The sequence below is a fragment of the Hibiscus syriacus genome, unplaced genomic scaffold (assembly GCF_006381635.1).
Source record: "Hibiscus syriacus cultivar Baekdansim isolate YM2019G1 unplaced genomic scaffold, ASM638163v2 tig00111278_pilon, whole genome shotgun sequence".
Taxonomy (NCBI): Eukaryota; Viridiplantae; Streptophyta; class Magnoliopsida; order Malvales; family Malvaceae; genus Hibiscus; species Hibiscus syriacus.
Window position 1 is genome coordinate 744,020 of NW_024063045.1, and position 14,520 is coordinate 758,539.

At 33.2% G+C, this 14,520-nt stretch overlaps 1 protein-coding gene across 1 annotated transcript; it reads right to left on the reverse strand.

Moving 5' to 3' along the window:
- Nucleotides 1-5,143: 5,143 nt before the first annotated feature.
- LOC120157924 (F-box/LRR-repeat protein At3g58900-like) lies at nucleotides 5,144-6,534 on the reverse strand. The gene is made up of 3 exons (XM_039168896.1): nucleotides 6,106-6,534; nucleotides 6,040-6,064; nucleotides 5,144-5,919 (listed from the first exon to the last, which is right to left on the reverse strand). The coding sequence occupies exons 1-3, from the start codon at nucleotides 6,532-6,534 to the stop codon at nucleotides 5,144-5,146; spliced, it is 1,230 nt and encodes a 409-aa protein (XP_039024827.1).
- Between the last annotated feature and the right edge of the window lie 7,986 nt (nucleotides 6,535-14,520).

The following is a 14,520-nucleotide window of genomic DNA, read 5'->3' on the forward strand; positions in this document are numbered from 1 at the left end:
CTCATCGGAGTTTCAAAACTAATGAATTAGTCATTAATGTTATTAGTTTATAATAAATTAATCACTAACGTTATCGATTTATAACAAATCCATCCATCAATATTAGTAGTTGTTAACTTGGGTGACATAAAGCTAATATGGTGTGTTAAGTACTGAGGTGACACAATTTAACCATAAAAATAATCATTTTGACTAGTCCTTTCTTCACTCTCCCTTCCCCACACTTTTTTACCTCCTCGAGCACCAAAAACTAAAAATATATTGCATATAAGAGAATAAATGAACATATTTATACTGATATAAGTATGTGTTAAATGCTAAAATATTGAGAAATATACATATTTACATCGGTGTAAGTATGTATAATTGTTACACTTTTTTTATTTTATACATGCTACATGTATAAGTTGTACAACGAAATATCATATCAAATTATTTGATAAAATTAACATAAAACATAAAAAATTATAATATAGAAAACATTTTATGAAAATTAATACTAAAAGCTAAACTCAATAAAATACATATAAAAATAAAACTTGAATCAAACACATACATAATAAATACTCAAAATAAAATAAAAATTTAGTATTTTTTTTACTTTTTATTGTATGCGTCATATTATTTTATAATAACAAATATTAAAAGATTTAGAACCACGATAGAAAACCAAAAGATATAAAATAAAGGGTAAATTACATAAATGGTCCCCTGACCATATGATACTGCTTTGTTGAGTCTTACGACTATTAAAAGTTATAAAATGGTCACTCGACTATAAGGAGTTGCTTTGTTGAGTCCCTCAAATATTAAAAAATACAAAAAAGATCATCCGGTTATTCATTATGTTCTAAACTCATCATTTTTTGTTGAAACATTAACGATGTCTGAGTTGGAAATTAACATGCTGACTAAGATACGATGGTCGTTTGAGATTTTGATATCAAGTTTTATCATATCTCAGTCAACAGTTTAACATCCAACTCAGATTGTTGTTAATTTTTTAACAGAAAAGTACAAGTTTGGAACATAATGAATAGTTGGGTGACTATTTTGTAAATTTTAATTGTCGAATGACTCAACAAAGCAACTTCCTATAGTCGAAGGATCATTTTATAACTTTTAATAGTCATGAGACTCATCAAAATAGTATCCTATAGTTAGGGTACCATTTGTGTATTTTACCCTAAAATAAATTTATATCAATGTATACAACACTTTACATCGGTGTAAGTACGTATTCGTTTTCTAAAAAAAATAAATTTTGTTTATTGTCGGTTTCTCGGTGCATCACTTAATACATACATATTCTTTGTTGATTTTTTTACTATGATTATTCCCCTTACAAAGCTCCTTCACTCTGCACGTTAACACATTTAGATTGTGTTTTCAGAAGAAAGTCTCCACAGAAGAACATCTCAACATAAGATGTAATGGACCTGGCGTATTGTATTCCTAAAAAATCATAATCTTTTGACATAATTTCTAGCATACCCTACTTGATTTGATAGAATCAAAGTTGATTAACAACTGACCACAACAACAAGATTTGCCTATCATGTCAACTTAAGAGTAATTAGGGACGAACACAAGATTTTATGTTAGGGAACAAAAACAAATTATCAATAGAAAATATTTAAAATATATGACCATTTGAAATTTGCAGGGGACTGTCCCTGACAGCAGCCCCTCTAGTTCATCCCTATGAGTAGTCATCATAATTTGATTAACAAAATATAAGATTACTATTAGAAATAAGATTATTAGAATGTTACATTACTTAACATATGAATGAGAATGTTATATTACTTTGTTTGATTTGTTTGGCAACAATGTAAGATTATAATGTTTGTTTGAAGGAATATAAGATAAGAAAAATGTATGTTTTCCAAGGTGTACTTGAGATATATTTTTTTTTTAACAAGTTAATTTTTTAATATTAAATTCAAAATATTTACACAGAATTTCATAGAAAATATAATTTTATATTCTCTAATATATATATATATATATTCAATAAAATTTATACACAAATAACTTAATATATATTTTTTATTTTTTTTAAATATAGAAATATACTTACACCAATAAAATTATGTGTTTATTTCTAGGTACTAAGATATTGAGAGATGTACATACTTACACCAGTATAAATATGTGTTAATTGCTATGATATTGAGAGATGTACATACTTACACCGATGTAAGTATGTGTTAATTGCTAAGGTATTGCGAAATGTACATACTTACACCGGTGCAAGTATATGTTAATTGCTAAGATATTGAGATATGTACGTACACCAGTGTAAGTATGTGTTAATTGCTAAGATATGATAGTCGTTTGAGATTTTGAGATGAAGTTTTATCATATCTCGGTCAGCAGGTTAACATCCAGCTTAGACTGTTGTTATTTTTTAACAGAAAATGACGAGTTTAGACATAATGAATAGTCGGGTGACAATTTTGTAACTTTTAATAGCCGAATGACTCAACAAAGCAATTTCCTATAGTCGATGGACCATTTTATGACTTTTAATAGTCAAGGACTCATCAAAGTAGTATCTATAATTAGGGGACCATTTGTGTACTTTACCATAAAATAAATTTAAATCAATGTATGTAACACTTTACACCGGTGTAAGTATGTGTTAATTGTAACCTTTTACACCAGTGTAAGTATGTGACCTTAACATGTTGTTGCTCTACCATGAAAAGCCGATTGATTATCGATAAATTATCGCCTACGACTTTCCACCAAAATTAAAAGAGATTGTAGTGTCATCAACTGACATAATCACCTATGTTCTATATGGAGTTTCTTTGTTGAGTCCCTCGACTATTAAAAGTTATAAAATGGTAGCCCGACTATAGGGAGTTGCTTTATTGAGTCCCTCAAATATTAAAAGTACAAAATGATCACCATTAACTTTATATACTATTCAATTATTTCATGTTTGAGTCTTTATAAGGTCATTTATTACCATTCACTTTAGTATAAATTTATGTTTTGTATACTAGACAAATTTACTGGTCTAGCTTAGTGGTTAAGACACTTAGTTTTTCAACTTGTGTCTCAGGTTCAAATCCCACCAATAATGGTTATTGATTTAATATATTTTCCATTCATTCAATTGGTCAACACATGAAACTACTTGATTGAATGGAAAATTTATTAAATAAAAAATATAAAAAAATCCAATTACACAATGACACATGTCACCATCGAATTGAAGATTAAATTTATTTAATCAAATAAAAATTAGGACCAAATTAATAGAAAGTGTAAGTAATGAAGACTAAATGTATAATTATACAAATTTTATTGACTGCCACATGCACACATCATCTCCTCCGTTAATATTTAACGACATGTGACTTAATTGACAAGATGTAAATAGTTAGGTCACCCGATTGATAAAATTGAAAAATCAATGTTTAAAGTAAAAAGGATAGATAGTTTGGTGGTCAATGGAATAATTTACCCTAAAAATAATGTTTTTTAAATATTATATTTTAATTAAATTACATTTAGATTTTAACTAATTTATAATTATACGTTTAGTACTTTATGATTTAAAGCTTGTATAATTTAATTTAATGGTGCTCATCATTTACCGTAGTCATCAACGCTCGTCGAGCGTGCCAGCATCATCCTATCGATAAATTATCGACTACGACTTTCCACCAAAATTAAAAGAGATGTATTGTCATCAACTGACACAATCACCTATGTTCTATATGGTGTTTCTTTGTTGAGTCCCTCGACTATTAAAAGTTATAAAATGGTTGTTCGATTATAGGGAGTTGCTTTGTTGAGTCCCTCAAATAATAAAAGTACAAAATGATCACCCGACTATTCATTATGTTCTAAACTCATCCTTTTTTGTTGAAACATTAACGGTCATCTGCGTTGGAAATTAACCTGTCGGCTGAGATATGATAGTCGTTTGAGATTTTGAGATAAAGTTTTATCATATCTCAGTCAGCAGTTTAACATCCAACTCAGATTGTCGTTAATTTTTTAACAGAAAATTACGAGTTTGGAACATAATGAATAGTCGGATGACCATTTTGTTGCTTTTAATAGCCGAATGACTCAACAAAACAACTTCTTATAGTCGAGGGACCATTTTATAACTTTTAATAGCCAATGACTCATCAAAGTAGTATCCTATAGTTAGGGGACCATTTGTTTATTTAAGGTGTGAGTATGTGTTAATTGTAACACTTTACACCGGTGTAAGTATGTGATCTTAACATCTTGTTGCTCTACCATGAAATGACTAATTATCGATAAATTATTAACTACGACTTTCCACCAAAATTAAAAGAGATGTATTGTCATCAACTGACAGAATCACCTATGTTCTATCAACAATTTCAAACATTACTTAATTTGTTGGAGTTTTTTTTTCATTTTATTTATAGAGATAATATTTTAGTGTATTGTTAATGGTAAGTCTTATATATTTCGGTAAATCATAAAATGTCACTTTATCAATCAATAAATAAAAAGTTTCATGGAAGATTTATAAATAAATATTGATAAATATATTTAGGGAAATTTTATACACAGTCTATTAGTTAAGACTTAGAGTTTAAGATTTAAGATTTATATTTCAAATAATTATGATTATATAAATTTTAATTTATATAATTTACATAAAAAATTACTCGTATATTTAAAATTAATTATGACTATTGTCCCAATATCCTTTATCCTCTTATTTGATATCATAATAGAAAGCTCCTTGAATTAAAGTTGTCTAAAATCATGGAAATAAACATTATACCAAACATAGCAGCACAAGAGGTGATATTCGTTCCTTCATTGGTTATATTTTTCATTTGGATTTTTCTATATATCCCGTTTGTTGTTAGTTTTGATTATTACAAAACATAAACTACATGGATGCAAAAGAAAAAGGAACAAGTTAAAAAACAGAAAGAAAAGGTATTTGCAGCAGTAATTAGCGAAGGAGTTGACTCATCAAAAAAACAACTTTGTACCTGTTCAGATTATGGAACAAGAGATAATATTCGCAAACAAGCAACTTTGTAGATTATAGCAGGGAGTCAGGGACTACTATTATCAAATGTACCTGTTCAGTTCATTCAGTGTTCAACACTCAAACAAGCAATATTCACAAGCAACTACATTTACAAAACCAGAATGCAGAGAACTTCAATCGGAACCGATATTCTTCGCTTGTCAAGTCCAAGAAAAAACGAATCTGGCATTCTGTTGAGGCCCTAGGGCAGTTCAACATGTTTCTAATATGGCTGCGTCGTTTCTTCAACATCGAGGAAGTCCTGATCTTCACTTCCTCCAAGAATTTAGCGTTCTTCAGCATATATTGAATGAATGTCCAGTTACAGTTTTGATTGATGAATCCCGTCAGTTTAAGGGCCTTCAAACTCGCAGACACACACACCGGAACAGTCTTCGAAAATGACTTATCACAGTTGTGACCCCTGTGGAGTATTGGTACTTCAATGTGATATACCACAGTCTTGAGATTGTTTGAGCCGTGAAGCAACTCTTCCAGATCATCCCAATTTGCACAGCTTGTTGTAGTTTCCAGGCATACCAGATTATGGAACTCATGAAACGCCATACCATATAAGGCATATTCTGATAAAGACAGAAATTCAAGATTAGCGAACTCTTCAATGGGCTCACATGTTACATGGATATCTATGATTGCTTCCACCAAGCTGGAAGAATCGATCTGAAAATTCAAAACATTAAAATTCTTCTGCGACAGCTCTATCCTTTCCAAGAGCGGAGCGCTGATCAGTATACCGTGATCATTAGCTTCATAATTCTTCAGATTCAGTCTCTTCAATGAAGCAACATTGATGACCATATCAAGAATCCCATTATCCAAAATCCTCTCAACAACCAAGTCCTCAAGAACTGGACAACCAGAAAGTAGGATGTTGAAAGACCCTTCATTTGCGTAGTGTAATCACTCCAGTTGCAGAGTCCTTAGATTTTGTAAACAAACATTTTCAGGGAGATCGATGAAAATATTACCAATCAGCTTGAGAGATTGAGTGTTCTGCAAGCAAATAAACGACCAGGCAGTCTAACCGTTGGTACATGTGAAAAATTGAGGCTGAGTTTCAGCTCTTGAACATTCCTTTCTACTGCAGCAGCAACCCATGTACCCAGATGCTCTTCATCCACTTCCAAGAAAGGTTTAAAGTCTATGGTAAACTGGTACACATTTTGAGCTTGACAGTTGGTTAAAAACTTACCTATAGAATCCACAAAGCTGCCCAATGTACCAATGAATTCAGCTGAACTGAAGGAGAGGACGGGAACAGCAGTCCATAAATGCTTCCATCGCTTTGACAAGGTACTGGTGGCAACTGACAATTTGGTGGGGAGAAAGGAAAGGATGTGGCAAATAATGGAGTCTAGTAGGTTGCTAAGTTGATCAATGTGTTTTTGACCCTTTTCCATATCTTTTTCCTTTTCCTTTTCCACGTTCCTTTTCTTGGATAGTCTTTGAACCAAATCAGCCATATGTGAGTGAAGACTCTGCTTAACCTATGAACAAAAATTTAAAGACTCTGGTTAACCTATGAACAACAATTTAAAGAGACCATTTCAGAGATTCTTGGAATATTATCTTGCTCACCCGTTTACTAAGATCAATGGCAAAAACTTTGTATTCTTGGAATATTATCTTGCCAGCGTTTTTGCATGAAAGAAGCCTTATGACCGGCGTTGGCAGTTCCGGGCCGGTGTTCCACCGGTCCTTGAACGGAGATTCAACGGCCGCCCGAGAAAGAAACGAGAATGGTAATGGGGATCAGATATTCAGATGGGAGAGCGGGAACAGTTATGGGAGATTGGAGAAGAAGCAGTTTGATTCTTGATTCCATATTATCCTGGGCCTACCTTATACCATGGCCCACCCCATATATTTTTTGTGTGTGTTTATATATCGTATGGACTAAATTAAAAGGCTTGATAAAGTAAAAGGGTCAAATCTCTCAATCATCCCATTAAAAAACATGTGAGGGAGGTACTACATTGATGGACTAAATGAAACTTTAGGTGATATTTTTACAAGGAATTGGAAGTGGAGGAATTATATTATAAAAACTTGACAAATTATAGGTACCAAATCTGTTATTATCTCACTGGAAACAACAAATGGAATGTAGGAAATGAAGTTAGAGGGAAATTCAAATATTTGATAAAGTACAGGGTTCGGTTCTGTAATATTTAAACACTCAATTGCCGAAGAAATGATATTTGGACCAAAACAACTAGTTGGTAGTCGAATCGAGATGTAGATAATTTATTTCTTAAAAATGAATGAATAAGAGAATTATACAAATACACATTAATAATTAAACTAATAATTAAAATGTATCTGAACAACACTCACATATAATAAATTTAAAATTAAGATAAAATCTTCAATGAAAATTCACACATGATATATATATTTATATATACATATTAAAACTTAAATAAGTGTTAACCTCCCATAAGCCAATGCCTTATTCTCATTATGTTTATAAATAAATTCAACTTTTTAAAATTTGTTTGTTGAAAAAGTTTCTTTTTGATTAAATATATACTTAACTTTATTATTTATACATATCTAATTTTTTGGTACGTGCAGTTAGGTATTGATGTGTGTACCGACAAGTGTAAGCTTCCATTATCGCTTCAAGTAATAAAGCGGATACACTCTCGTGTGTGAGGTATCGATCTCACATAAAATAGTATGGTTAACAAATCCATCAAGATAAATTAATTGAATGGATAAACACTCTAAGTAGATAAGAAATGTGATAGAAGGCTTGTTGAGTTAATCGATCTCTGAATTCAAGTAAGCATCTCGTTAATGGTGTTATAAATATCAATAAGTGATTATCTCATCGGTTTTGATATAAATTTAGTGACGATTGTATATACTATAAGATCAATAAGAGTAAACCAACTTATTTCTTTGTTGTCAAAAAAGTTTCAATGAGGAGTTTAATAAATGCTTCGTATTATACAAATAGTTCCCTTTATTTTTTGTCTGACTGATTTTGGTCATTGATTTAAAAGTTAAGTGCGTTTGATCTCTTACGTTATTGATCCGTTTGATTTTAGTCTCTTAATCATTAACTCCAGTTAACTCGTTAACGGAAACCTGAGTTGACAACTAAAAAGTAAAAGATAATTCATGTGTCTTCTTCTTTTTCCTCCCACCAACGAATCGATCAGTGAAAAAGCATGCAAACATGAATTCCCACCATGGGAAAGCATGGTGCTGAATATTATTCATTATCCATTGGGAAAGCATACTGCTAAATATTATGCATTATCTATTGGGAAAGCATACTGCTGAATATAGTGCATTATCCATGGTGCTAGATATTATGATTATCCATGCAAATACGAATTCCCAACATGGGAAAGCATGAAACCACTTGCTAGGTATTTTTTCAAGCATTTGCATGCCTAAGCAATTAACACTTATCTAAATTCCTAAGCCTAAAGAACAACAGTGTCACAGCTGTTGAGACAGCTTTTCATGTGTCGTGATCGAGTATTACTAACCCACAAAATTAAACATCATTATTTGTCATCTCATATACTTCCTTGGTTGTTCTATCTCTTGTCATTGTAGTTTGTTTTTTGTTTACTATAAAACTAAAGGTTCCAGATACTTAGAATGTTCTGACAACTCTAAACGATAATTTTCCTCCCTCACATGCTCTTACAATTCAATAGGGGATGTAGTTTAGACGATAGTAATTAGTAATTACCCCATATCTCCATTTAACCGTAGTTTCCTACTTGAAAAGAATGATGAACTTGAGCTTAAAATTAGTCATAAAACGAACAAAATGGTTCATAAGTTTGAGCTTGCCTCAATATCTGTAAACAACATCTCCGCGTTTACTAAGCTCTTTTCAGTTTTGTTCCAGAATTCACTTAAGAATGTGCCTATTGTATCCTAATGCTTCATCAAGAGAATCAGGCTCCCACTCGATAACCATCTTTGTTGTCCATACCTTCATCACATATGAGTCATTAACTACAACATCACATATTCCTCTACCTTTTCAAAAAAACCTAGAACATTCTTTAAGCTGCATGGAATTGAGAAAACAAGGACAATAATGGGAGTTTAGAACCCACTTGCAAATATTTCTATAATATATAATTCTATATGTGGTTTACCTGCATCCGGAAGATGAAGCACCAAGAACTCCAACGAGAATGACTTGTTTACCGGCAGCAAGGGAGTATAGGTACACGTTTTCAAGAAGAAGAAGAAGCATGTATTTTTTTTAATTTTTTAATTATCACATAACACTTTCGTTAAAGGGTTAACAGCTGAAGGATTAAAATCGAACGAACTGATAACGTAAGGGACTAAAATCACTCTTTTTTTAAACCAATGAACCAAAATTATTCTTTTTTAACCGATAACCAAAATCAATTAGACCGAAAACATAAGGGACCATATATATATTTTACTCATTAAAAAAAGAATAAGAGAAGGTACGGTGAATCAAAAACCAGAGGCTCTCGCATGCAAAACAAGCACTCTATATACTATATCAACTACGCACCCATGATATCTTTTAGGGAAAACTACTTGAATGTCCACCTAAATATGAGGTTAGTGTCGATATGACCATCATTTTCAAAATTTTATCAACATGACCATTTAACTCTTTAATTGGTTTCAAATAAGTCATACCATATGAGCTACAGACCCATGATGTCTTTTAGGGTAAACTACTTGAATGCCCACCTAACTATGAGGTTAGTGTCGATATGACCACCATTTTCAAAATTTTATCAATATGACCACTTAACTGTTTGTCGCGACCGTCTTCCGGGTTGGATTGTACCTAACAAAAACAAAGGAAAATTATTAATTTGTTAAAATAATAATAGTAATATATATATTAAGGTACTATATAATATATATGTAAGCTAAACTATAAATATACAATGTAAATATACTATAGGATATATGAATACACAAACCCAGACAAAAAAAATGTGTCTACAGTTGCCCCTCTTTGCCCATAGCGTGTAACGGGAATAGGGCAAAGAGTAAAAGACACACTTTTCATCCAATATAAAGGTATCACCGAATTTAACATAATATATTATGGGAGTCGATTCCCATCTTATCGAATATCATCTGTCGTAGAGTTGAAATCCGATGTCATGATTGATAGTAAATTTGGACTGAATTACGAACGACTCCCTCGCCATGAGGTTGAGTTGAACTGGAAAATCTTGAGCACGATATCCTTCGTCATGAAGTTGAAACCGAGCTCAAAGCATTGGAAATTCGCTCCTGAGTCGTCTTCTAGCCCAATATACCTCATCGTGAAGCTGAAATTTGATATGAAGACTTTGGTATGAAACTGGTTTTTCATTGTTGTGTTACAGATGACTCATTCGTCGTGAAGTTGGGTCAATCTTTTAGGTACGATATCATTCGTTGTGAAGTTGAGCTTTGAATTGGATGTCCTTCGTTGTGAAGTTGAAATCCAATCTTGTAAATTGAATCGCTTTGAGATTAATATCTGAAGTTGAAATTGTGGATGGCTCCTTCGCTGTGAAGTTGAGCTTTGAATTTGATGTCATTCGTTGTGAAGTTGAAATCTACTCTTGTGAATTGTATCACTTTCGAGTTCAATATCTTTCGCTGTGAAGTTGAAATTGACTCTAACAAGAATAATCTGCAAAAATTATGCATATATGTTATGCTATGGATGCAATGTTTTTATGTGTGCCTAAAATGCATATGTGAAATATGTTATTTTAGGATTTGGGGGGAAATCTTCAATCTCTGGTTGTCAGTCCTTATGACTCTTGATTATGGAATCTTGAATTCTGATCTTGATCTTGTATTCTTCACCATGTTTAAATTCGATGTATAGAAAATGCATTTTAGTCATCTCAAGTATAGTGCAAAAGCTCTGATCGGCTTCCAAATATATGTACCTTTCAGGAAAATCTTTGTACAATAATACCCAATTATCTTTTCAAGAGTGAATAAATCATTAAGTTTAAATTCAACACAAGATGATTAAAAGGAATTGATTTAGAGAAATTATCATATTTATTTATAAGGAAAATGAACAAAGTATATGACAAACATTTTGGGGGAAAATATATAAGTAGATGCCTTAGATCATAATAATGAGGGCGCTTTTAAACTAATACGTCGTTAGACGACTTTTGAGTACAACATTTTCTAATGGGACTTTGAAAATGTGACAATGTTCAGAAGTGCCACATTTCCCTGAATCGTTAAGTCTGCAGAAGATTTGGATGTCGTGACGCAGAACCTTTCCTGAATCCTTATCCAAATTTCCCTTTTGGGTTTTCAACTTGGATCCATCCTTGGTCTCAAGGCGTCATTTGCATGTTTTTATCTTGGTCCCACATTTTTTTTAAATTTAAGGTGCCATTTCGGGTTTTCACCCTAAATGTTTTTTCAACTTAGGGAACCCTTTCGGGTTTTCACCCTAAGCGAAATATTTTTTTGTTGCATCCGAATTAACGGGATTTGGTAATTATGGCCCGTCCATTTCAGTCAGAATCAGTGCTCCTCCGGAGAAAGATTTCTTTATAACATAAGGTCCTTCCCAATTTGACATCCATTTTCCTCTAGAAATCTTTTTGAATTGGCCAAATTCTCTTTAGTACAAGATCCCCTTCATGGAATACCCTTGGACACACCTTTTTATTATGTGCTCGAATCATTTGTTTTTGGTAGAGTTGACCATGGTGAATGGTTTTCAACCTCTTTTCCTCTATGAGGTTCAACTGATCATATCGAGTTTGGATCCATTATGCATCATCTAGTTTAACTTCTGACAGGACTCGGAGTGATGGAATCTCTACCTTAATAGGCAGTATTGCTTTCATCCCATATGCTAATGAGAACGGGGTTTCCCCAGTCGAAGTTCGTACCTAGGTTCAGTAAGCAAAAAGAGCAAAATGTAATTTCTCGTGTCAATCCTTGTATATCTTAGTTGTTTTCTCCACTATTTTCTTGATATTTTTGTTTGCTGCTTCTACCGCTCCATTCATCTTTGGTCTATAAACAGTAGAATTGTGATGTTTTATGTTAAATTGTTCACACGCAACGTCCATCATCTTACTGTTCAGGTTCGTGGTATTATCGGTAATGATTCTTTCAGGTAAACCATACCGACATATGATCTCTTTCTTCAGGAACTTACAAACAATGGACTGAGTAACACTGGCATATGATGTAGCCTCTACCCATTTCGTGAAATAGACAATTACCACAAGAATGAAACGATGGCCATTTGAAGTCTTCAAATGAAATTTTCTGATAACATCCATACCCCACATAGGAATGACCATGGTGCGGTCATCACATGAAGAGGTTGAGGTGGAACATTGACTTTATCCCTATAAATTTGACTTTTGGACATCTTCTAGCATAATTGATGCAGTCCCTTTCCAATGTAGACCAGAAATATTTGCATCTCATAATTTGCCTTAACATCATATGTTCATTCGCATGCATTCCGAAAACTCTATTATGTACCTCTTCTAATATCATATTTGCCTCTTTTTCATCTACACATATCAACAAGATATGATCATGGCTTTTCTTGTACAAAACTTCTCCATCAAGAACATATTCAACCACCATCCTTCTCATAGTTATTTTATCGGTTTCGGTGGCTTCTTCTGGATAACTTCAGTTTTTGATGTATTGTAGAATGTCATGATACCAGGGCTTAATGTCTTTTACTTCCTCGGTTTGGTAACAATGAGTCGGGTACTCATACGACTGCATGTCAATTGGCATCATATCAGACTCATCGCCAACCTTAAATGCGACTACCAAGGTAGCTAAAGCATCGGCCATTTGGTTTTCTTCTCTTGGTACGTAATGGAAAGAGAATTCGCCAAATTCTTCGAGTATATCTAATATTAGCTTTCCACCAGCTTTACATCCTTTGTTTCTCATTCTCTACAGAGCTGATAGATCACTAAATTTGAATCTCTATATACCTATAAGGTCTTTATATTTTGTCCAATAACAGCTCGATTCCCCAAAACGCGAGCCTCATACTCTGCCATGTTGTTAGTGCAATCAAAATTCAGTCTGCTAGTGAATGGGTAATGATTTCCTTCAGGGGAGATTAATATTACCCCAATGCCATGTCATATACATTTGATTCACCATCAAAATGCATTTTCCAAGAATCACATGTGGAAGTACTTGCTTCTTCTAAGGATATGGCCATCAAGTCTTAGTCTGGGAAGTCAAAGTCTAACGGCTCATAATTTTCAGCAGTTCTGCTTGCCAAGAAATATGATATGGTACTTCCCTTTATAGATTTTTGGCTCACGTACTCGATGTCAAATTCAGACAACAACATTTTCCATTGAGCTAACCTTCCAGAGAGAGCAGGTACACCCATCAATACTTTAGCGAGTCTAACTTGGAAATAAGCCAAGTGGTGTGGTATAGCATGTATTGTCTAAGTCTGCGTGTAGCCTAGACTAAAGCACATCAAACCTTTTCGATATGAGGATATCCAACCTCGCAATCAGTGAACTTTTTACTCAGGTAATAAATGACCCTTTCTTTTCTCCCAGATTCATCATGCTGACCCATAACACACCCCATTGAATTCTTAAATATGGATAAATATAAGAAAAGAGGTTTGCCCTAGATGTGAGACATTAAGATAGGGGTGCGAGATAAGTATTCTTTTATAATGCAGTCTGACAATCCTCATCCTATGTTCCAGAATTTTCTTTCGAAGAAGGCAGGAAAATTGGGTCGCACTTGTCGGTCAATTGAGATATAAAATGCGCTATGTAATTTAACCTGCCCAAAAAACCTCGAACCTCTTTCTATTATTATGGGGGAGGTAAATTTTGGATGGCTTTGACTTTATCTGGATCGACTTCGATACCTATCCTGCTAACAATGAAGCCTAATAGCTTTTCAGATATTACCCTGAAGGTACATTTGTTGGGGTTCAGTTTCAGCTAGAACTTTCTTAATATTTGAAGGAGTTTTCTCAGATTCTTGACGTGTTCATATTCAGTTTGTGCTTTGACAATCATGTCATATATATAAACCTCGATTTTTTTGTGTATCATGTCATGAAAAAATGTTATCATGGATCTTTGATATGTTGCCCCGACATTCTTTAATCCGAAGGGCATTACCTTGTAATATAAAGTTCCCCATATTGAGATGAATGTGGTCTTTTCTATGTCCTCGGGATGCATCTTAATCTGGTTATATCCTGAGAATCCGTCCATGAATGAGAAGAAAGTTTTCCCGGCAGTATTATCCACCAAAGAGTCTATGTACGACAGAGGAAAGTTATCTTTGGGACTCACCTTGTTAAGATCTCGGTAATCTACACACATGCGTACTTTACCGTCTTTCTTTGGAACCAACATTATATTAGCCACCCATTTTGGATACTTGGCCACTTGGAGGAAGCCGACATCGAATTG